General features: G+C 40.0%; 1 protein-coding gene across 4 annotated transcripts in view; it reads left to right on the top strand.

Moving 5' to 3' along the window:
* Window positions 1–23893, top strand: part of ldlrad3 (low density lipoprotein receptor class A domain containing 3) — a 91685-nt gene that overhangs the window by 44550 nt on the left and 23242 nt on the right. For all 4 annotated transcript variants that reach the window (XM_040025268.1, XM_040025271.1, XM_040025270.1 and 1 more), the window contains 2 exons: window positions 5591–5716; window positions 10887–11021. In XM_040025268.1, the coding sequence (XP_039881202.1) occupies window positions 5591–5716; window positions 10887–11021 (261 nt within the window). The remainder of the gene's footprint in view (window positions 1–5590; window positions 5717–10886; window positions 11022–23893) is intronic.

Genomic DNA, 23893 nt, shown 5'->3' with positions numbered 1-23893 from the left:
CTTCTCACAAATAATGTGGTTTTCTTGACTTCATCAAACCATGACCTCCAGCTTGTAGCTGAGCATGAAGTGTCAAGAACAAGATTTAGCACCCCCAATTCTGAGGCCATGGTTCTTAGCTGGACAAAGGTGGAGTGTCCACTCTAGGTCGGGAACAAGTCGATGCCTCAAGAGGAGGAGCATTCTGAGGTCTTATTTACGAGTGAGGGAAGAGTTGAGAATGAGTGTAACAGATAGATTTGTGCAGCTTCTTTAGTAATTGGAATGCTGTACCAATCTTCTGTAGTGTGACAGTGAAGCTGTCAATTCATAGATCAGTCTACATTCCTACCCTCACCTGTGGTCACAAGTTCTGGCTAGTGACAAAAAAATAAGATTGCAGATATAAGCAGTGGGAATGAGCTTCCTCCAGAGGGTGTTATGTGGGAGGGACTTGGATTAGAGCCAGTAGTCTTCTGTTTTGAAATGTTCAAATTGAGGAGCAGGCTACCTCTTGGGTAGCCAGGTGTTTCAGGCATGACCTAGTATCAAAAATTAAACTAAGAAGAAGAAGGAAGAAGAAGAATAAAGTGGGCTTTGGAGTGCCAAGTCTTGGTTTTAGAATGACTTTGAGAAATCTGTAGTCACAAATATCCAGTTTGGTTTCCAATGTAAATATCATGCATCCCGAGAGGGGTCGGTCTTGGTATCAGCCTACCCGATGAAAAAGAAATGAGAAATAAAATATAAAGAATTTGGAAGATGAAAAACAGACAAAGGTTTAATGGGTCAGAGTCTGGTGGATTCCATGAGCTTAATGGTTGATTAATCAATAAGCTGGTGTAGTTGATACAAAGGAACGGGGCTGAAATATTTATTAGGTTCCTGCATGAAGTCTTTCACTCTGGTGCCGTGTCTTTCTTTCTTCTCTGACTCTTTGTTCACTTTCGACTGAACGCTATCCTTGTTCCATCGATTTTCACAAATGAGCCAAAATGATTGCTGCTGATGCTTCAAAGGAATAAGAAATGCTGTCTTGTCATTTTAGAACACATTGTTGGACACTATCAGTTCAAACGAGCCAATTTTAGCAGTATGTTGCTTTCTATGATGAATATTGCAGCAGCGTTATTATCTGACAGATCGTGCGCTGCTTTTTCACCATATGCCCTTGCTTCTCTTCCCTTTATTGGAATTTGTTGAAATATCACTGATATTTTACACACGCCTTCGCTGTGTGGTATACGAGCCGTTCTCGCTACCCCATCTAGCACAAAGTTTGATGGCTTTGCAGAACACCATTGGTCCGTAAACACTTAAGATGAAGGCAGCTCTATAATGTTGCAGTGCCCCTCACGGAGTGCTATTGTATTGTACAAAAGAGTGTGCAGGGCTTAGACAGTGAAATGTACAGTGCAATGTAGGGATTATTTTGATCCCTAGGCCCACTGCACTGAAACTACCCATGCACTTTTTGCTTGCACCCTGACTCCATTACCTATTGATTTCTTCCTTTCAGAAATACTCTGCAAGGTCAGAGAAACCTTTGAAGTCATCAGTCTTTTCTACTCTTAGTTTCTGTTCTCTCCTCACTCCAAGTGTTTTCCTTCTTGTTAGTCTCTTCAGCGAGTCCTTCTCCTTACTCTGTCAGTCATGCATGCCCATCATGGCTGCGACTACCTGAGCTGAACATTCTGTTCTCTGAAGAACCAATCAGGGGAGAATAATTTAAGGGCATAGAGGCGCACACTGGGGGAAGAGCAAAAGCATGCCATCGCCAACAGGGTTGTCGGATTCCACCCGACATGAACAGTGAAGCCACAGGGGAGGTAAATATAAAGAGCAGTGCTCAGTTTCAGTTTCTGTTGTATCATCCAATGATTTAAGTACAAAATATGCCACGGTGCTACAAATCCAGGTCAGGATTTGAACTACGATTAACCTGTAGATTATGAAAAAGGGGGGAAAAACAAGTCTTCTTTTATTTATTTACCTTTAAGTTAAAATGAAAAGACAGTTGTCACATAGGTGTTTAGCAGAAGTATACTTTTTAATAAAAATGTCAAGCATTATGTGTAATTGCATATATCAGACAACAAAAAACAGAGACATGTTTGTTTTTTTGTGCCTGTGTTTGTGTGTCCTCCACCTGTGAGCTTCAGTGTGAACCAGGCATGTTTTTCTGCAAGTGGTAGTCTTACTTCACGAAATCTGCTCGACTGCTTACCCCATTCGTTTTCATTTGTGCTGCTCAGCTGAACACTGGAACTAAGTTTGGAAGCCACCGAACACCCTGTCTGCTTTTCGTAAACAGACTTCTACAAAGGCTTAGAGGAGCGAGAGAACATTTGGCACAAAAGTAAAGCAGTAAACAGTGATGACAGAAGGGATGAAGGCAGGATGAAATCGATGCTTATACAATGTAAATTGAAGAGTGTAGCAGAGGACCTGAAATCAATCAGCATTACCTGGATCAGCAGCGGTATTTAAAGTTGAACTGCTAATGCCCGGGATATATGGTTTTGTGTTGCCATCTCTTCCACTCTAGTTTGATGGGTCTAATTAAGTTTTTGCATTTTTGCTTCATAAACAGCTTGGCTTAGGCTATGAGGGGATATGCAACCCAAAAACACAGCTAAGCACATTAGCTATATCTGTCCAGCCAGCTGTGTTTGTCCCACCCACCAATTCCCCTTCATAAGCTTGCCCTTGATGTGACTTTTAAGTTAATTTTGTGCACAGACGCTGGGTCGGAAGAATCCTAGCCAGCTGGATAAGTGGTAATTAGGATTCACATGAATCTCAGAGCAATAACATTTCTTTCTTATGTATAGAAATAGAAAAGAAAATTGGTAAAAGAAGAAACACCAGTGTAAATGAATACAAATAGATAACAAAGGATTATGTTTCCTTTGTTTGTGGCCAGCAGAATCTCACTTTAACCCCCAGCGGGAGCGCGTGTTTTTGTTTTATTACTAATCTTTTAATATCCCTGAAAGCTACAGAAGAAGACTTTTATGAATGTGATATGCTGCACAAAATGAGATTTGGGTGTTTAGGGACTCTGCTGGCCAGGTAAACAAAGGTTTCCCAGACTATAGACACATAGATCGGGCACTATCCCAGCTTCCTCCCGCATCCAGAGGATTACATTTCATCCTGGAGATGGGTGCTCCAAAGCCTTGTGGTTATTGCGCCTTGCCCTCCCTGCTGCTACACATAATCGCCACAGCTTGAAAGAGCTCATAAATCAGGCTACCGCAATAAATTGTAGAGGGAAAAATGTGCACCCCTGGCATTTGAAGCAGCACATTGCCAGCCTATGAGCGAGCCAATTCTACCCACCGCATTCAACACAGGGAAACAAAACACATAGAAGGTTTGGTGGCTTTCTTTGACATTTCTAGCATGCCCACTCACTTCCTCCTCCCTGTGTGTTTGTATGTGTGGGTTGCTCCATCCTTCTGTTGTTTCCAAGTGTTCATAAAATGTATCATGCTACTTCCTCACTGGCATGCGTCTGTTATTTACCAAAGCATCATAACAATGTCTTAGTTGTAATTCTTAGATTTTCTTTTCTCTGTCTTTAGTAAATACTGTTACAATGAGAGCAGCTCTGATTAGAAGCCAGATTTCCAAATGCCAGCTTTACTTAAATGCTTATTATTGGAAGGGAAAAATGCATCCAGTAGGTAATTTAAAAAAAAAAAAGTCTCGAATAGAGAAACACAAGTCTGAAACATTGTATTTTATAATAATATAACTCAGTAATGCAAACTGTAAATATAGCAACCATGGTTCTCTTGCAGCAGTGTGTGTGTGTATTTCCTGGTTGGAATCCGACTTCTACAGTAACTTTGCAGGGTCTTTTCTGATGTCTTTGCTTGTATCTACCTGTTATCTTGCTTTTCTTCTTCTGCCAGGGAAGATCAATGAGTTTGAGGTAAAAAGCTAGGGCTTGGTGCTTAACTGAGGTTGCCAGGCATTGATGTTCTGCAAGCTCTTCACTCAGTCTCAGGGCTGTCCTGAGAGATAAGGCCCATGGCCTGCTTAGGCTGATCAATGGCAGAATCCATACAAACCCTCTCCCACACGATTTACTTTCTTTGTCATTAACTGATTTTTTTTCTCTCCTCTTATCAGTACTCTTTGGTCAAGATCTTACCCATTATGTGTCATAATTGTGGAAATGGGAGTATTAGCAATGCAGAACAAAATGGGCTACCTTTAATGATTCTTTATCCGTAAGCAACTGTTTGAACATTATATAATATTGAATGGCTGTGTGTCTTTGAATGTTAGAACACGCAGGTATAAAGTTAGGTCTTGACATTTTTGGACAATGACAATTTTTAACTGCAGTAGATATGAAAAGGAACAAATGCAAATGAAATACAGACTGTCAGCTTTTAAATTATCATGATCATACATAAGCTGTTATTTTTTAATACTTTGAAGAAATCTTTTAGAGGCAATGACTATCAAGCCAAGGAACCATGGATGTCACCAAAATGAGTTTTTCTCCATTGTGATGTTTTGCTGAACCTTTTCCTGCATCCGTCTTTGGTTATTGTTTGATCATGGGTTAATTTCCCCTTAGTTTTACCTGTTTACCAAGTGAAAGGTCTTCTAGATCAGGTTGAAATCAGATGACTGACTTAGGCAATTGAAAATATTCTGTTACTATTGGATCTCTATTTGCACTGTCCAGTCGGTTATGCTTAATTAGGATGCATCTGTTTAAAATGGATAGCCCTAAACACTTTGGGATAACTTTGGAATATAACCAGTAAGAACTAGTGACCCGTTGCCATTGGAAACCACTAACTTTGCTGTTTTTTTTTTTTACAGATGATTATGTTTCTGATAATAAGCCATAACATCCACATTTTTTGTGTCGTTCTGTTACAGGCTAATCGTATCACCTGGCAGATGAAAAGCTATGTTTTGACGTGTGTGTGTTTATTTGGCAAAGTCTAATTTGGCCTTTCTTTCGGTGAGACTGATCATTGGTTTGTACCTTGTGCTGAGCCTTTTTGTTTCCCTTATTAAGTCCTGAATATTGTGATGGGAATTTTCTTTAGCATATGACCGATGCTGTGATCATTACTGTTGATTTCAATGAAAATCTAGACCTTATGCTGTTGAGTTCACCATTGTGTTGTTTTTCACAGAATGTGCCAAACTGTTGATTTGGCCAGTTCTAGAGTTATGTTACATTAAACTGCTTTAAAGTGGATAGTTCAAATACATTTCAAGCCTCCGAAAGTAGAGGACTATGGTTTAAGAAGTGTTTTTGTTCAACTCTTTGAAGCAAAGATAAAGCGTATGCACTGATTTTATTCCTCTTCCTGTGTCCTGATTGTTTCATTTCAAATCTATCATGGTGTTCTAGAAAGGAAAAATTGTGTAAGTGTCACAAAAACACATGGACCTAAGTGTAATACAAGCACTCCTAGTGAAGGTCTCTCCTTTACCTTGTTCATCACAGCCAAGGCAAATGCTGTCATAAAACATGATGTCTGAAAGATTTCTGCACCGTCTCTGCATCATGCACACACTAATTCATTGTTCTGTTTTTCACCACTTCCCCCAACCCTTATATCTTTAGCTAAGGTCAAGTCAAAGTGTTCTCCTACATTCTTCGCCTGCGCTAACGGTGTCCACTGCATCATTGGACGCTTCCGCTGCAACGGCTTCAGTGATTGTCCTGATGGGAGTGACGAGGAAAACTGCAGTAAGTCTCACATGACACCCAGATCCATGGATCTGTGGCCAGATGATGCCGTGTCTTGTTTATATCAAAGCAGATCTAAGCAACATATGGAATATATATGTTGTATGTCTTATGTACCTCTGGTGGAGCTTCATCAAATCTGAGAAAATAACCCTGACGTCACCGTCAGAGTTATGTTAGGATGGGCTTCGAGTCTATAAATTTCGAACAGGTTAAAGGAAAAAAATGCAGGCTCCATTGCTTGGAGAGATTAATACTAAAGTATAAATATCTCTCTGCTAAACAGCCCTTTTGAAATTATAGCAGTTTTAATGTGTTTTTTTTTCTTCAGCAAAATTATAGGGGTGCAACTAACATCACTCTGAACTACAAATATGCTTCTGCAGTAAACTGTAAAATACTTCTGCTTAAGCTTAATCGATTTGCCACACCCCAAAAATTTCAGTTAGTTACAATAATAATATAAATGCATCTCTGTATGACAAATTAGAAGATTCAGAGCGACTGCCCTTCCAGTGTCTGTGTCTAATGCGTCTGGAGAGTCCATTCAGTTTATATGTTGACAAACTTTTCCGTCTGTAATCGGTGTGATTATGGGATCTTTTCCATTAGATATACAGCACTGTGCAAAAGTTTTAGGCAGGTGAGAAAAATGCTGTAAACAAAGAATGCTTTCAAAAATGAAAGTGTTAATCTTTTATTTTCTTCAATCAACAAAATGCAGTGAATGAACAAAAGAGAAATCTAAATCGAATCAATATTTGGTGTGACCACCCTTTGCCTTCAAAACAGCATCAATTCTTCCAGGTACACTTGCACACAGTTTTTGAAGGAAGTCAGCTGGCAGACATCTTGGAGAACTAACCGCAGATCTTCTGTGGATGTAGCTTCCTCACATCCTTCTGTCTCCACGTAGTGCCAGACACACTCGATGATGTTGAGATCAGGGCTCCGTGGGGCCATACCATCACTACCAGTACTTCTTGTTCTTCTTTATGCTGAAGATGGTTCTTAATGACTTTGGCTGTATGTTTGGGGTCGTTGTCCAACTGCAGAATACATTTGAAGCCAATAAACAGTCATTTATATTTCTGAAAGCATTCTTTGTTTACAGCATTTTTTCACACCTACCTACAGTGGGGCAAAAAAGTATTTAGTCAGCCACCGATTGTGCAAGTTCCCCCACTTAAAATGATGACAGAAGTCAGTAATTTGCACCAGAGGTACACGTCAACTGTGAGAGACAGAATGTGAAAAAAAAAATCCATGAATTCACATGGTAGGATTTGTAAAGAATTTATTCGTAAATTAGGGTGGAAAATAAGTATTTGGTCACCTCAAACAAGGAAAATCTCTGGCTCTCACAGACCTGTAACGTCTTCTGTAAGAAGCTTTTCTGTCCCCCACTCGTTACCTGTATGAATGGCACCTGTTTGAACTCATCATCTGTATAAAAGACACCTGTCCACAGCCTCAAACAGTCAGACTCCAAACTCCGCCATGGCCAAGACCAAAGAGTTTTCGAAGGACACCAGGAAAAGTATTGTAGACCTGCACCAGACTGGGGAGAGTGAATCTACAATAGGCAAGCAGCTTGGTGTGAAAAAATCAACTGTGGGAGCAATCATCAGAAAATGGAAGACATACAAGACCACTGATAATCTCCCTCGATCTGGGGCTCCACGCAAGATCTCATCCCGTGGGGTCAAAATGATCATGAGAACGGTGAGCAAAGATCCCAGAACCACACGGGGGGACCTGGTGAATGACCTGCAGAGAGCTGGGACCAAAGTAACAAAGGTCACCATCAGTAACACACTACAACGGCAGGGAATCAAATCCCGCAGTGCCAGACGTGTTCCGCTGCTGAAGCCAGTGCATGTCCAGGCCCGTCTGAAGTTTGCCAGAGAGCACATGGATGATACAGCAGAGGATTGGGAGAATGTCATGTGGTCAGATGAAACCAAAGTAGAACTTTTTGGTATAAACTCAACTCGTCGTGTTTGGAGGAAGAAGAATACTGAGTTGCATCCCAAGAACACCATACCTACTGTGAAGCATGGGGGTGGAAACATCATGCTATGGGGCTGTTTGTCTGCCAAGGGGACAGGACGACTGATCCGTGTTAAGGACAGAATGAATGGGGCCATGTATCGTGAGATTTTGAGCCAAAACCTCCTTCCATCAGTGAGAACTCTGAAGATGAAACGAGGCTGGGTCTTCCAACATGACAATGATCCAAAACACACCGCCCGGGCAACAAAGGAGTGGCTCCGTAAGAAGCATTTGAAAGTCCTGGAGTGGCCTAGCCAGTCTCCAGACCTCAACCCCATAGAAAATCTGTGGCGGGAGTTGAAAGTCTGTGTTGCTCGGCGACAGCCCCAAAACATCACTGCTCTCGAGAAGATCTGCATGGAGGAATGGGCCAAAATACCAGCTACTGTGTGTGCAAACCTGGTAAAGACCTATAGTAAACGTTTGACCTCTGTTATTGCCAACAAAGGTTATGTTACAAAGTATTGAGTTGTATTTTTGTTATTGACCAAATACTTATTTTCCACCCTGATTTACGATTAAATTCTTTACAAATCCTACCATGTGGATTCATGGATTTTTTTTTTCACATTCTGTCTCTCACAGTTGAAGTGTACCTCTGGTGCAAATTACTGACCTCTGTCATCATTTTAGGTGGGGGAACTTGCACAATCGGTGGCTGACTAAATACTTTTTTGCCCCACTGTAAAACCTTTGCACAGTACTGTATGCTGCCAACAACCTCTATCTATTCCTCTTTTGTGGGAGGTCTGGTTGTAACAAGTGTCTGGTTAGAGCTTTCCTACCAGCTGATATGAGGACACCAAATAAATACTCAGTCAAAATATACATTTCTATTTAAATGAAAATCGGTGTTTCCCAACAAAAAGACATTGAACTGGAACGGTATGTTACTTTGATAACCACGATTAGCTTCATGAGTTCCACAGAGCCTCCAACACTCGGACTTCTCTGTTGAAATATTAACTTTCTGCCTTGGAGTAATAAAAAAAAAATCTTATTAGGCATTTATTAGGCCCAAATTCTCTCCATGTATAAGAATTTAGAGCAGCTAGACTATTCCTCTTTTGAGATTACAAAATTTCTTGCTTTGTTTTCTGTGGATTAAGTTGGGTTTTTTTGTATAAACTTGATATAATGCCCCTGTTCTAAAGGAAGTTACTCTTAACATTTCTTTAATCACTGAGTCATCATAATGCATGTGTTTTTTTATAGTTTGGTCAAAGTAGTAGCGTAGCTGAAGATATCTGTAGAAATTTTGCTTGGAGGGCTTGTAAGTTTTTCAGGGTCGATTTATCTGTTAAAGAATACAGGGTTGTAATAATCTTTGCAATCCAGGTATTAAATCTGCAATCCATCTAGTTAGGTTTAACATCTGGATCATGTGCACACTATTTAAATACCTTCACTTTATCCTGTAGGTTATATTCTTCTCTGACTAAGTTCCACATCTTGATGTAGCTGTTTTTATAGACAGGTTTCCACCATGTGGCTTCAACAAACCACGCAGCATTTCAGAAGCTGTGCTTTTTGTCTGCTCTGTCCAACTTTTTACAAGCACTTGACAGGTTTTTAAAACCTTGACTGCTGTACCAGCCCACGGTTTATTCAGACTTTCAGTTATGTAACTTTGCAAGATCTCACTTCACTTTTTTCCCCCCTAAAGTTCCTGACAGTACGTGTCTCCTGCAGTCATAAAACAAGCTATAATCATCTTCTCACTTCAAAATAGGCTTTTCTGGCTAAAAAATGTTCTTGAGAAAGGGTGCTGGAGCTGGATGAGCTGCACAGGAACTGGTAGAAAGTTGCACTGCATTTCCAGGATTAATCCCACCTGTACAGGTGCCTTATTGAGTTTAAAGTGGTTTGCAGGAGATTCCCGATACGTCCTGTGGAAGTTGCACTTTATTCTCAGCAGAACAAACTCCCACAAATTTATGTTGTCAAAAGTTTGATTCTTTCTGATCATTTTTAACACATTTCTGGGTTTTTGAAGTCTGTCATATTCGCACAACCTATGTGCCTTAAAGCTGTCTTTGGTGTGTCTCTACTATGGTAAAGCAGGGTTATGAAATACCAAGCTGACTTTACTGTCTGGAGTGATCTGCTCTGTGAAACTTCCATCAAAGCTGTGAACCCATGTATTTTTAGTGGAGAAGAGTGGCGATCCATTTTTGTGAGTCTTCTGAAGTATGCTGTGGCACATGGTGGGCACAATCAGCTTCAGTGGACACAGCACTATCTGGCACAGCTATCCCTGCTAGACTTTTAGTTACATCACTACTTTGAGAGGGGAAAAGTTATTCGATAAAGAGTCCAAGTTCTGCAGAGTTGCTGTGTCTCAATAATTTTTAAAAACTGAATTTTGCACATCTGCATATTATAGTGTTGACAATATCATTTTTATGCATTGCTCATAACTCCATGGTTATGCATCATTTTATCTTTACTTTTTTACATCTTTTTAACAATGTAAATATTGTTGTCCATCTTTTACCCTAGTGTTGTTGTAGTAGGTGTACAAGGTTTTTTTTTTTTTTTTTTTTTTTTTTTTTTTTTTTTTTTTTAAAAAGAGTATAATTGGCTTTCACATGACCCCTTTGCCGCTTTCCCAGTGGGGAATGTTATTCGAGCCAATCACTCACCATTGTCAGAGGCAGTGTTTCTAGCCTGCAGGGCCCCATGCTCACAAATCTAATCTAGCCATTTAAATGGAGCTTTGCTCTATGCTCCCAGCACATACTGCGTCACAACTGTGTAATTGTCTGGATCTTCTCACAAGATAATTATGCCTCATTTTGCAGAGGCTTGAACAAAGACAAAAACCAGAACGTACTGAAAAAGGAGTGGTAGTTCTCTGCAGGACTTTGAATGTTTTAAAAAGGTTTTGTCCTCTCTTTTAAATGACTGATTTTTGATTTTTATCAAACTCCAGACAAACTTGCCGATAGTTCTTAAATGTTTCATATCTTCTGCTAAAATGCCACCATATAATATTTACCTGACTCTAAACAAATTGTCAGATACAGCAGATCAATCTGAGCTGAAAACTTTTCCCTGTAAATGTGTTTGAGCTAACAGCTGACCCTTTACCTCTGCTCTGATTCGACCACAGCGGAGAACCCCTTGGTGTGCTCGGAGGCTCGCTTTAAGTGTCGAAATGGCCGTTGTGTGGACCGCAGCTTCTTGTGTAATGGACAGGACAACTGTCAGGACAACAGTGACGAGGAGATTTGCTTGACTACAGCAGGTAATGTTTTTTTTTATTATTTAATTTAATTTTTTACTAAATGGAACATCTACTGAGGCATTGAGAATCTAACATACACACAGGATTATCTATTTATTCAGCTTCAACACACACCTTTCCTGGTAAAATACAATAAAGCATGATTTGTTTCTGTAAGCACATGAAAATGAAACAGCTTCAGCAAAGAATTGTGAAATTAGAAACATGTAAGAATATCAAACAGTTATAGATTCCATACAGATGTATAATGTATACACAGTGTTACATATAATATTTACGCACATTCTAAGCTCATCTATAATATATATGTATATGTTTCATGTTCATTATGGATGCATTTTTGGAGCGTAATGTGCAAACGTGTGAACTGCATCTAAGATATGCAAGCACCAGGTTTATTTAATTATCTTATGAACTGCACATGAATCAAATAATAGGAATGTCAAAAATCAAATGATAGCAGCAAACAAATACCAATCAATTTTACCCATACCATAATTACCCAGACTAATTGTGTGCTATTTATAATAACCTTTCAGAGTGATGAAAGATAAAAACCCTGTGTCCTGTTGCAGATTTGTTATATGGAAAGTGGAGCTGCACGAGAATTTAAACTTAATCTTGCGTCAAATAATTATTGCAAAGTGGAAAAACAGTATTTAGGCTTTCTGCTTAATTAAAAAATAATCCTATTTAAGCAGCTTAATAGTTCACAAAGTTGTATATTCAGAATATATCGAAGTATCTAAAGTAAATGTACCTCATTATGTGCAGTAACACTTGTTGGATAATAATTACTGATTTATTGATGTGTTTATCTCTTTAATGTTGAAGCTGTTGAAGATTTAATAACCTTTATACTGCATGGGAGCTTGAACTATAATATTGCAATTAATCTGCAAAATAATAAGTAACTACAACTTTAAAATAAGTATTGTGGACTACAAAGTATATTATTCGCATCAACATTATAATGGAGTGAAAGCAGAAAGCAGCATAGCATGAAAGTACTTAAATAAAGTACATGAAGTACATTAAAGGAATCGTGTAATCTTTTGGTGTTGTGGCTTTTAAAGAGTAAATGTAGTCCAATGGCTTTGGTTCGGGGTGTGCACTGGAGGAGTTAATCGTATACCGAGGGGGGTTGATGCCACCCCATTTCCCCCTTTTGGAAACACCCCTGCATCCATGCACGTATCAATTTCAATACAGTGTTTCATTGAATACATTCCTTCACATTAACGCATGGATGCACACATGATTACAACTGTGCATGTGTTTCTTTCCTGCAGTTGTTCAGCTCAGTAAAAGCCATGACTTTTTTGGAGAAAACCTTAATATCATTAACACAAGAGTGAGACACACTTTATTTCAGCCTTTCTCTCTCGGTCTTACTCCACCAATACTAATCTCATTAAAGCTGGTCTTTCATGAAAAAAAGCAAATATTAATGTTAATAATTTGTTCTGTATGCAAGACTAATTCCAAGCACATTTCTGCCTTATCAGAAATATTGGCAGTAAACTTTGCAGCAGATTTCCAAACACGTGGAAGCTTGTAGACTCGCTGTTAAACTGGATAGCAGAGCTGCAGTGTTTAGTCACTCAATATGTCATAAAACTTGATGTTTTGGAGACATCACTTACGAGATATTCTGCAGTCTGTGCTTTATAACAAAACCACTGACGGATTAAGCTTTATGCCAAAGAAGACATAAGCTGCTGTGATTTTATTCCCACAACACTGGAAAAAAAAAACCTCACTGTGCCTTTATTTAACAGAGAGAGACGCACCACAGCATCATTAGTGTAATGTTTGATGGCAATGTGTCGACTTGTAGTGTAATTCAGGTAGTAGCAGGATGATCCCTGATAGTGAGAATGATGCCTTCTGGTACAGAATGCCTTATTCACTGTCAGGTAGCACTTATATCTGGCATTCTTATTTTCCTGGCACGACAGCCAGCTACTGTCAACACCTCACTTGTTCTTCCACTGGCAAGCCTGTGATTTCTGCCAGCAGTCTAATCCTGATGCACGTATAACCACCGGAAACCCAGTGTGGACCTGCTGTCAGGTGTTCTTTCATGTTTTAGAAAAAATCAAATAAAAAATCAGTATATAACTGTCCTGCCAGGATGCTGTTGTCATATTGATTTATACTTTGAGAACAAAAGTCTGTCAAAAGTAACACAAACAAAAACAAGCTAAGTGGAAAGTTAAAACTATCAGCATCTATAGCCCACTACACACTACTGTTATTACCAGGACTGAGTCAGGCAGAAACTCAAGAGGCAAAACATGTCTACTAAACAGGGAGGAGCACTGCAGCAGTCGCACAGCAGCCGTCAAAAAGTTTTGTCCAGCTTTTCCTCAACTGCCACTGCTGACAAAGTACAAGCAGTAGCTGCTGAAGCTAATTATTCTGCCCAATTTTCCTTCAAAAACTATTATTTTCAAGTCAAAATTAATAAGCTGGAGTTGGTCAACTTTTTTCCCCACTTTTGTGAAGCTGAATTAATGAATGCATTACTATTATTTCTTCTTGCTTGTGTTATGAAGGAGACAGAGCGAAAAGGCAGTCTATCTGTAATTACAAGCCCGTCCTCCACAACTCAATGCAAAGGCGCAGAATGCTGAATAGCACTGTATTGTGGTGCAGAAATATTGATCGATATCTGTGTCCACTGCACTCCATTTCCTTGTTGACAAGTGAACAATACCAACTCCACTACTTGCTGGAAGAATCCTGCTGGCTGTAGTTTTGGCTTCTGAAGCATTAGACCTCAGAAAGCATTACTTCACACTGTATGGAGAGTTGCAGGGATCAAACAGAAAACCTAATGGTAGATGATTTTTTTGTTTGTTTGTTTCCAAATGCATTAGAAAGCATTAATCTTTTACGGCTCTGTTACATTATGTCATAAAATGTTCAACTGCATCAATATGGGCTCAGTGTAGATCTATCAAGTGATACATGACTGGGAATTTTGATGGTCCTGAGTGCAATTATTTGGCTCCATTAACTACAGAGAGAAAGTGTTCTGCCTAGAAGCAATTCTATTATAACTGCTGCAATGGTTGACGGAGTGGTTTCTCAGAATGCATCTACGTCTAAACTGTCTGCAGGTGATGGAGTGCCAAGTTTTACCCTTTCCTTATTGCAGAAAACTCCGCCCAAAAAGCTTACATTTCCAGCTATCTAGTTTGTGAGTTTTTGGATTTCACAGAAATGCGTCTGCGCACCAACTTCTAACCTAAGCCTGTTTGGGTATGTTGTTGTATTCCCTCAAGACTTTGTGTCAGCACAGGTTTTATGGTAATATTTGTGTGCATGGAGAGCAAATAACCTAAATGTTCTCGTGTTCATATTTGCTGCTTGAGTCTTGTGTACTGTCGCATTATGTAAAGTGTAAGTGCTAAAAAGTTGTGAGCTTTTTCTTCTTTTGACCCCAGAAAAGGATCGAGGAAGATCAGTTCCATTTTTCGCACACTACTTCTGAAGGAGTGAAAGTATCGCTGTGGTTTGACTCTGGGGATCTCTTTTCCATTTGCACACAGACATTCACAATCAATTCATCACTTTAGAGGACATTTTGTTGTATTAATGTATTAATTTCGTGCAGACTTGCTCGACCCTAAATCATAATCTTCTGCTTGTCTAACCTTAGCTTAACAAAATCCTAACCTTGTGTCTGATAGTCAATCTATTTATTTAAATGTCATAAGGACTTGCTTTCAGTTTCTATAAGGAAGCCCCGACCCCATAATGTGACTATGTAAACACATTTAGGTCCCCACAACAAGAGGACTGCTTGGCCCGCACACTCACTTTTACCTTACATTCGACTCTGACTTTGCCTCTCTTTATAATAAGCAAAGACCTGGAGGTGACTGATAAGGCATGCAATATCAGCTCTCAGCCGCTCGACCATACCATCTCCCTCCTCGCTCCATCCTCTTCCTCGCTTCCACTGTTCAACCACTCTTTCTCCTTATTCATAATTACTCGCTTCAGTGTCTCTACACTTGGTTCTTCTATGTGAATGAGTGTAGTGAGAGATCACCTCCCAAGTCTGTCAGTGGATAGCTCGTGATGGCATTTACCTGCTAGGATTTGGTTATCCTGCCCTGGAGGGGTCAGGCAATGAAATCTACAAAGGCAGCATCATCCTCTCGGCTTTGTTATGCCTCCAGTGTTTTTAGTTCTCATCCGAGTGATTTTAAACGATGTAGCGCAGTTAGGCACTAACAGAGCAGAGCACAGAGCTGCTTTTACTGTTTAATGTTTTATTGGATAGGTAATTGATTTTTCAAATAGCAGAAAGGTGCCAAAGTGGCAGACAATACACAATTCCTATAAATGCATTTGTGCAATCATCGCACAGTGAGATAGGAGGAGTGGGATGGGTCTACTGTAATGGATATCGGAGATAAAGAAATTGAAAGGGGCACCACATAAACATAATACAGTGAACCAGAAATGGAGTCGCAGGAAGCAATGAATAGCAATGGGCAGGAAGATGGAGGTAAGCAAAGAGAGACAGGCGATTTGGCAGAGAAAGGAAGGGATTTGGATAAAAGTGAGTGAGGGGTAGCGATAAGCTCGAGAGGATGAGAGCAGCATCTATCACGTCGGGCCCTGAGGCCGACCGGTACAACTCTGGAAACAGAAATGACTTGAAAGCTGGTTTTCCACAGCCGAGCTTCGCTTTGCTCTCCCCAGTCCTCCCTTCTTCTTACAGCAGAGGATAGACTGCAGTCAATGTTTGTGCATGTTTGCATCTGAAACAAACTTTTATTGAAACACTGCTGCAGGGCATACAGGACATACAGGTCCAGATGTTGGGGGAGCCTTTACTGAGAACAAGAGAGCCTCTCTGCATATCCAAAAGAGCATGTGCATGAGTGGATAAGCACACACACAGAGCTACAGTGTGTCAGAAGCTGGTTGTTCTGCATATTTGATGTGAAAAATAATGCTGTCAGGACACATAAAACTTTCTGAAGGTCGCGGCACTTGACAAGTTAAAGGACTCAGAACAAAAGTGATGAGCACAGCTCCATTCACTGCAGCTGACCTGTTTTAAAAACTGGAGATTCCCCTTAGAGGTTTTTAAGAAAAGCACATCAGCGTCGTTACACGTTAATTAACACAAGTAGACAGAGTATCAGATGGCGTGGAGACTGTCAAAAAGTGTGATAATGATTAAAACTCACACCTCCCCCATCTCAAAGACAATTCATCTTGTCCTTTTTTAATTAAGTTTAGAAGCGAGAAACAGGGAGGGGAAATGATGTAAAGGTAGGAACAGAAGGGCCAGGGGATGATTTGAGGGCTTCAAAAACCTCTCAGCTAGCTTTGTGCATTTCTGAAGATAAGGCATGCTTTGTAGAGTCACAGCCATCAAAGAATTGTGTTTTTTTTTCCTGTTGTGTTTTCATACACAAAAAACTGTGTGAAGCATGCAGTAGCAAAGCTCTAAAACCCTGCATTAAGTTTAGCATAAGCTTTCAAATTTGCATGAGTAAGATTTATGCCCTCTCTGCTGCCTCTCCCCTAGACTACATTTGTTTTAATATCAGGGTAATAATTGGGCAAATAATAAATCTTTAAACTCTTGAAGACTGCACAAACACTTTGAAAGCCTCACAACAGTAGTTGAGTTCCTTCTTTGAACAAAAGGGGTGACATCGGGTCTGAATACCGAAACTCTTTAAATATGTTGGCATTCAGATTGCGTCATAGAATACATTGACATTGTTCGCAAGATAGAGCCAGTTACACGTGCATTGCATTTGTAGCTATTTATAGTATTTTTGACACAAGTGTGTCTTGCATCATTGTTAAAATTAGGGAATTACACCCAAGGGTAGACCTTTGTTTATTGTGTGTCGTATAGTATACTTATTTGGCTATGTTCAGACCCCAGTAGAAACGAGCAATAAATAAGCCAACTGAATATGTCTCATTAAAAACACTGTGCAGCTTGTGCAGGGACCTGAAAACTGCACTGTGCTAATATACATGTTTTTCATCATTATGGTCTTTACTAATGTCTCCTTAGGAGGAATCATTGGCTGCAGGTCCCCAGAGAGCTGTCAGTCAGAGTGAGACACTGAGCACCGAGCTGACGTGTAACATTAATCTGCTACATGAGTACACTGTCAAAACATTGGCAGCTAGCATCACCCCTGACCCTGACTGGTTTGATGAAAATTAGCCCACCCATTAAACACGATCCAAGATCTGGAAAAATTAAACTGAATCACAGCTTTTTTTTAGATAACTCGACTGTGTTTAATTAAATCTGCCAGTTTCTTTTGTACATTTCGATAAGCCTCTCAGTGAGAATCACTTGTTTTCAGTGCTTGTCAGAGGAATTTGGTGTATTCCAAAAACGCCTGTCCAACTAAAACCCTAATATGCTAAAAAGCTTCATTTTGGCCACCACAGGCACATGTCCACAAACCCTTTTCAATCCACACCGGCAGTACAATAAGCAGTTTTAACCTTCTAGCTGGTATAGTGAGCACGCTCTCTGAGAAGTCAAATCCCTCATTTTAAACTCCAGGGATGCTCCCCTCCCACAGAGAGTAATCTGCAGCTTTCTATTTGTTATATCCTCCTAAGGCTGTGTAAGAACTTCTAGATAGATCCACTAGCTCTGCATCTGCTATTTTGCATAAGCACTGTGTATTCAACAACCTGTCTTCACAGCCTTGTCATTTACTGGGCCAATAAACACCAGCAATTCAAATAGGGCTGTATATACAGTGACTGTGTTCTGACACTTAGCAGTAACTCCAGCCTCCCCAATAACAGTGCCTGTAAATTAGACATTAATATATAGTGTCAGCCTGATATATAAAGAACAAAGAATGGCAGAGTGATTAAAAGTCCCTGAGCCTCTATTCACTATTGATATCCTTTTAGTCTGCTAATAGCTTCTCAAACAGCTACATCCTCCCCCCACTGACTGCTGCTTGACTTTGGCCCCAAATAATATAGGCTCTATAGATTAAAATGAAAAGTTAGTCCATGGGCATTTTTTGTGGTAGAGACGTATATGACGCTGAGATGTTGGTCTGTTCATGCCCTTCATCAGCAGAGCTCAGAGAGCCGGCGGAGATAGAAAGGTGTGGGAGGGAGCATGAAATAGTGTAGGGGAATATAATGGCAGTAGACTGAGGTGTGGGAGTGGAATATAATAGTGCCAGTTCATCAGAGCCAACGCACACTTGACAGGCACAAATAAGGAGAGGTTGCACATGTCACCGCCCATGGTTTTCAGCTTTGGAAAAGTTTCAGGTTTTTGCTTTTGGTAGCTTAAAGTGATCACAAAGCAATACTAAGAGACTCTCAGCTCTTGGTCTGCAAGAAAGGAAGGCCAAGCAGTTGGCAAGATGCAGTTTGATCCTGCCACCAACAGCTAAGGCAATGTTACTTCCTGTTTCCTTGTTTTTTAAGTCTGTCTGGATGTTGTAATAGTAGGAGTTTTGTTTTCTGTGGAACTGAATAAAATAGTTTGTGTTTATATGCAGTCGTGTGCATTCTATTTAAAGTATGTGCTTTTATTTTATTTTAAACTGAAAGTATGTGCTTTTGTTTCATCGTTTTGGCATCCATTCCCACCCTCTCCCTCTCACCAAGGCTAACTGTCAGTTCCAGGATTCTGTTGCTTAAGGGCCTCGTTGCCATTGCACAGGGGGGTCACTCCCGGGACCAGAGTCTGTATGAATCATCCCTGTCCTTGAATCAGGATCAGTCAAGCGTCGCTGTTCAGGCTGCTGTAAATTAGCAACCTTTCCCTCCTAAACCAATCCTTATTCTGTCACCATGGTGATGCCGGTCAAGTGATGACCTGCAACCACTGAGTAGTGGAGGAATTTCACTCTGAACAAAAGCTCTACTGTTGGTGTTTGGTGGAGCTGTACTTTTTCATCTAATTTTGCAATACAATGAACCAAAAGTGTAAAAAAAAAAAACAAAAAAAAAAACAAAAAAAAACAGAGTTGGACATTAGTGAATCTGCGAATATTCAAGAAACTAAGACAGGGCAGCCAACGAGGATCTGTGTGTTTTAGGACATTTTATTTTATATTAAATTAAAATGGTATCAGACAGTATATATAAACATTAATACATATTCATGTGCTGTTTTTTTTTTTTTGTTTGTTTGTTTTATTGTTACCAATAATCCTTGGAATTAATGTGATCCAGTGAAGGGCATTTCCAAGGACTTATTGGTAACATACCAAATCATTTGCACAGATTAGCAGAGAAAGAGCATAATAGGATGCAGCCAAACAGGAAAAGAGGTAGAGTGTCAGTAATGGGAATAAACTGCCTGATGTAGAGGAAGTAGATGTCAGGAAAGTAGACTATGTGTATGACACGTATAGAACTACAGTAGCCTTTGTAACATCACCCATTAGTTTGGAAACTTCTATTTTGAATGCTTGTTCTTTTGATTGCTGTTGGTTTGTTTTCCAGAGAAGTGCACTCTACTGATTAACATTTAACGTGAGGGCTAATGGTATTCCTGTCCCTCTGTTGAGCAGTGCAGAAGCTGGCATTGGGATTGTTGGATAAATCTTGGTGTGATTTATGAGGATGACTTTCTAGTTCAGATGTCTTACACAGGAGATGAATTTTATTTTCTTTCTTTTTGTATGAGAGTTGATTTTGACAAAGTAGTAGGTAGAGATCAAAATTACCTAAGTCTGTAATTGGAGTCCTAATACACGAAGTTTGTTCTTGTCTGTGCATGTGTTGTCTGACTGCATGGGATGCGTCGCTTTACTTTTATATTGGATGTGGTTTGCATGAAAGTAAAGGAGAAAATCCAACCCATCTATGCCTTCTTCTGATTTGAATTTGAATTTTTTATATATTTGAGCATTTGAATTAATGGTTGCTAATTATATATCAGATGAATTATTTTACCAATAGATTTTAAGTGTATGTGAGGATGCTACTCTTCTATAAAAGTGTCCTGGCTTGATGAGTCAAAAGAAAGTCCAAGGTTTTTGTTAAGGGCACAAGTGTTAAGTCCCTCGTAGAGCCGGATCGATGGCTGATGTACAATGGCCAAAAGACTTGGAATAGTGGTGAGTGACCGAATACTGAAAAAATACTTAAGTGACACCATAAAATGTAAAATACCCAAAAGGGACCAAAAACAAGCTAATTTGCGTGCTGATTTATGCTTCAACGAGCATCACATTTACATTACAGTAAGTTAAACCTGGCCTCAACTGCCAGATTTCCCTGCTTCAGCGACACTTGGCTTGAAATACGTGCCCCTTTCCTGTATGGCCCCTCACACTCAAAGACTGGCTGACAGCACAATGAAAAGTATGTGGTGCTTCAATGAGGCCCGCTCTTTTCCTCTCCATCTCTGCATATGAATCATTTAAGTAATTTACAGTACCTTTCACAGTACACTAGCTTTTTTTTTTTTTCTAAATATACCTGCCTAGTCTGCAAACTTTTTTTTTTTTTTTTTTGTGCAATATGGCATCAAAGAAAAAGTCCAAGAGGTGTTGAAGCTGAACTAATGCTAAATGGTGAATGCTCATTTGTCATTTTGCTCAAGTCCTCAATAGCTGTAAAGTGGTGGCAGATAATTTCACTACTTCTTTGGGAAACTTTAAACATTATTAATGAAGTCCCTAATAAGTTCACTGTGCAGCAGAGAGAACTTAAAAGGAAAATAAAATCACTTCTTGTTTTTGATTTCGCTTAGAAATGTTCCCTGCACTTTATTTCTCTGTTCATCCTTTTGTGGCCGAGTAAAAACGCTGTTCTAACATTTCAGAACTGCATTCATTTGAATTGAAAATGGAGAAAAGGATAAGACTTTAGCGAAGAGGTGGACTGAATAGGATTTCAGTCATTTGGATATAACTTTGATGAATTTTGGAAAAAAAATGTCAAGATTGTTGTGTGTCTAGAGCTCAATTTAATTTCCCCGGCACAACCTTATTTCTCTAGGCATGTCTAATGCACTCATCCATAAGTAGCAGAGCCTCTGAGTAACATTACAGGTTTAGTCTGTGGGAGTGAATCATTGGGGGATCCTCACAGATCTATAGGGCTGAAAAAGCCTTGGTAAAGTTAAATAAAGTATGAACTGAACTATAAATCGGAGCAGACAAACCTCCAGCAGCTGTCAATTTTCCAGTCATTATTTAGGTTCTGAACACTCTGATGCCTTACCATGATTCTCTGATGTGCATTTATTTATTGTTTAGTGAGACAGTCACGGATCGAGTATTAATTACTAAGTGGCAGCATTATCCGGTTTGCAGCTATCACAAGTACACAGACAGGGCATTATTGAGTGACGAATTGGGGCCAACTAGCTCTCACTGTAATTAATGGGCTGGGTTATTTCCTGTAAATGCATTTTCTGCCAGCACTGTAAAAGCGCATTGTCTCATGATATGGTTGTACTTAAGGCGCTGCTGAAATGACACAGGGCCTCAACAGTTACAAAGGTGTGATAGGCTGCAGATGTGTGTTTGGGTGGTGATGTAAGTGCTCGAATGTGTGTTTGGCTTGAATGCATTTGTTGGGGAAATGCGAAATGAAAGGGCGAGGGCTTAAGTGGAACGAGGGAAAAGAAGAGTGCCCTGGAGAGAAAGAAAAGAGGGATTGCATGTCAGTGTGAGAAATAGAAATGTGAGAGGATGGTGAGGGGAGGCAAGGGGGTAGAATATGGCATGGAGGGGGGGGGAAGCAAAACGTGTGAAGACGATGAAGCGGAAGAGAGAAGGAAAGCATAGGGAAGGAGAGAGTGATACAGGGTTGGAGGGGAGCTGATGGAGATGAGGGATTTGGGAGAGTGGCAAAGCCATTGGGGGAAAAAAAAAAAAGATAAAACCCTCTGGATTCATTGTATGAAAAGACAAGGAATCATGCAGAAGGACAGAGAAGCAGAGGGAAGTGGAAACCGTAAATGGGGAAAGGGCCCGTGGGTGCTAGTAGAAAGAGAAAAAACATCAGGGAGTGTTAAGAAAGGAACTGACTGGAAAAGATTAGAAAGAAAGTAGGAAACAAGATATCTGAAGAAAGGGGAACGAGCAGACAGAAACCTGAGAGACAGGTGCAGGAAGTAAAGGTAAAAGCAGAACAGAGAGAGGCACGGGGGAAAGGGAAACGACTAAGTCAGGTGAGCGGATTGAAGACGAGCATGAGTGGTGAGGAGGGAATGAAACAAAGCGGGGTAGAAAAAAAGACTCAGGAAAGGATTGAAACGGTAAAGAGAATGGCGTTTCAATGTTGACAGGAGAGTTAGAGAAGGAGAGAAATGGAGAAAATAACATTTTCAAATGGGTCATATTTGAATCAGAGCGCTTGGATTAGTCCCTGTATGCAAAATTGGTCTCATTTATGGTAATTACTGAGATTCTGAACCATTTTCTTTTTGTTCTTGTTATCTAGCCACTTTTTCTGACTCATCCTGCTCATGTGTCATTAGTCTCCCATCCACTTTTTTTCAAGTCTATAGCATTTGGCTCCCATCTCCGCTCTTTTCACATCACATGTTTTTACAGTTTCACTTCCTCCTGCCCAGTGTCTTGACTCCACTCATCACAGGCTTTCTCCCCTCCTCTATTCTCTGCTCTCCCCTCCCCTGGCAGTCTGTGGTCACTTTGTTCACATGCACAAGGCTTAAATTGAATGCTCGAGATCATAATGCTTCTTGGTTCCTGCTGTGTTTTTTTTTTTTTTAATGTTTTTATCATCCTAACACCCAACTTCATGTTTTTTTTCTGTCTTCCACCCTCTCTCACACACATTTTTTTTTTTTCTCTTGGTGTTGTTCTCATTGTTTTATGTTGCCATAAGGCCACCCAAAGGGCAGAGCCATAAACATCCTATGCTGGAGTTTAAGAGAGCCTGGATACAGGGACAGAAAAGGAGCAACACATATAGTGAATTATAGTGACAGATTGTTTTGTTGTCTTGCACTTTTGGTTATTCTTCTAAGCAGCTATTCTTGATAGAAGCAATGTGTAAAAAAAGTGAGCATAAGTGTGCCTGCTGGATATATACATGCTAATCTGTGTGTATTCTGAGTGAGTACATTAAAGGTATTTATGGCTTATTACAATAATGGAAATGGGTCAGGAGAGGAGAGCCATGGGGTCAGAGTAGCCATCTGGACACAAGCTGCAGTCTGATCAACCTCAGCCTTGTCAACTGGATAGATGTATTTACTTTCCTGAAATGTTTTATAGGTGATGTTTTAAGTGTTGTCAGTGTAAAAGAACTGACGATTATAATCAGTTATAAAACAGAACAGTACAATACAGAGAGAGTTTCTTTTGACTGTTTTGTGGGTGGTGTAGGTGTGGTGAATCTAAATTGAACATATGTGTGAATGTGAGTGCGGATGGTTGTCTGCCTCACTGTGTTTGCCCTGCGACAGACTGGCGATCTCTCCAGGGTGTACCCCGCCTTTTTGGTACTTGGGATAGGCTCCAGCCTCCCTGTGACCCTGATAAGGATAAGAGGATGGATGGATGAATGCATGTTTTTCTTTTTTAACATTACTGCCTGACTGATATTTCAGTGTGGCAGACTTTAGTAGCTATTTATCCTGTTTATCCGCATTTATAATGACCAGTGAATGAAATTTTTAAAAGTTAAAGAAAAAGTGGGAGAAACACCCTTCAGCCATGTTATGAGTGTGGAGATTCACTCATAACATGATTCACTGGCAGCACATGTTTGGAACTAAGCATGTAAACGAGTAACTGATGACTTATTGTAACAAGTTAGTCCCTATACTTTTAACTTGTACGTGGGGAAGTGAGTGTACGAGGAGTGTATGTAACTCTCTGTACATGGGTAAGTAC

Source organism: Simochromis diagramma, unplaced genomic scaffold, assembly GCF_900408965.1.
Source record: "Simochromis diagramma unplaced genomic scaffold, fSimDia1.1 OVJJ01000293.1, whole genome shotgun sequence".
Classification (NCBI taxonomy): domain Eukaryota; kingdom Metazoa; phylum Chordata; class Actinopteri; order Cichliformes; family Cichlidae; genus Simochromis; species Simochromis diagramma.
The sequence above is the reverse complement of the archived record's forward strand: the minus strand, read 5'-3'. Positions and strand labels throughout refer to the sequence as shown.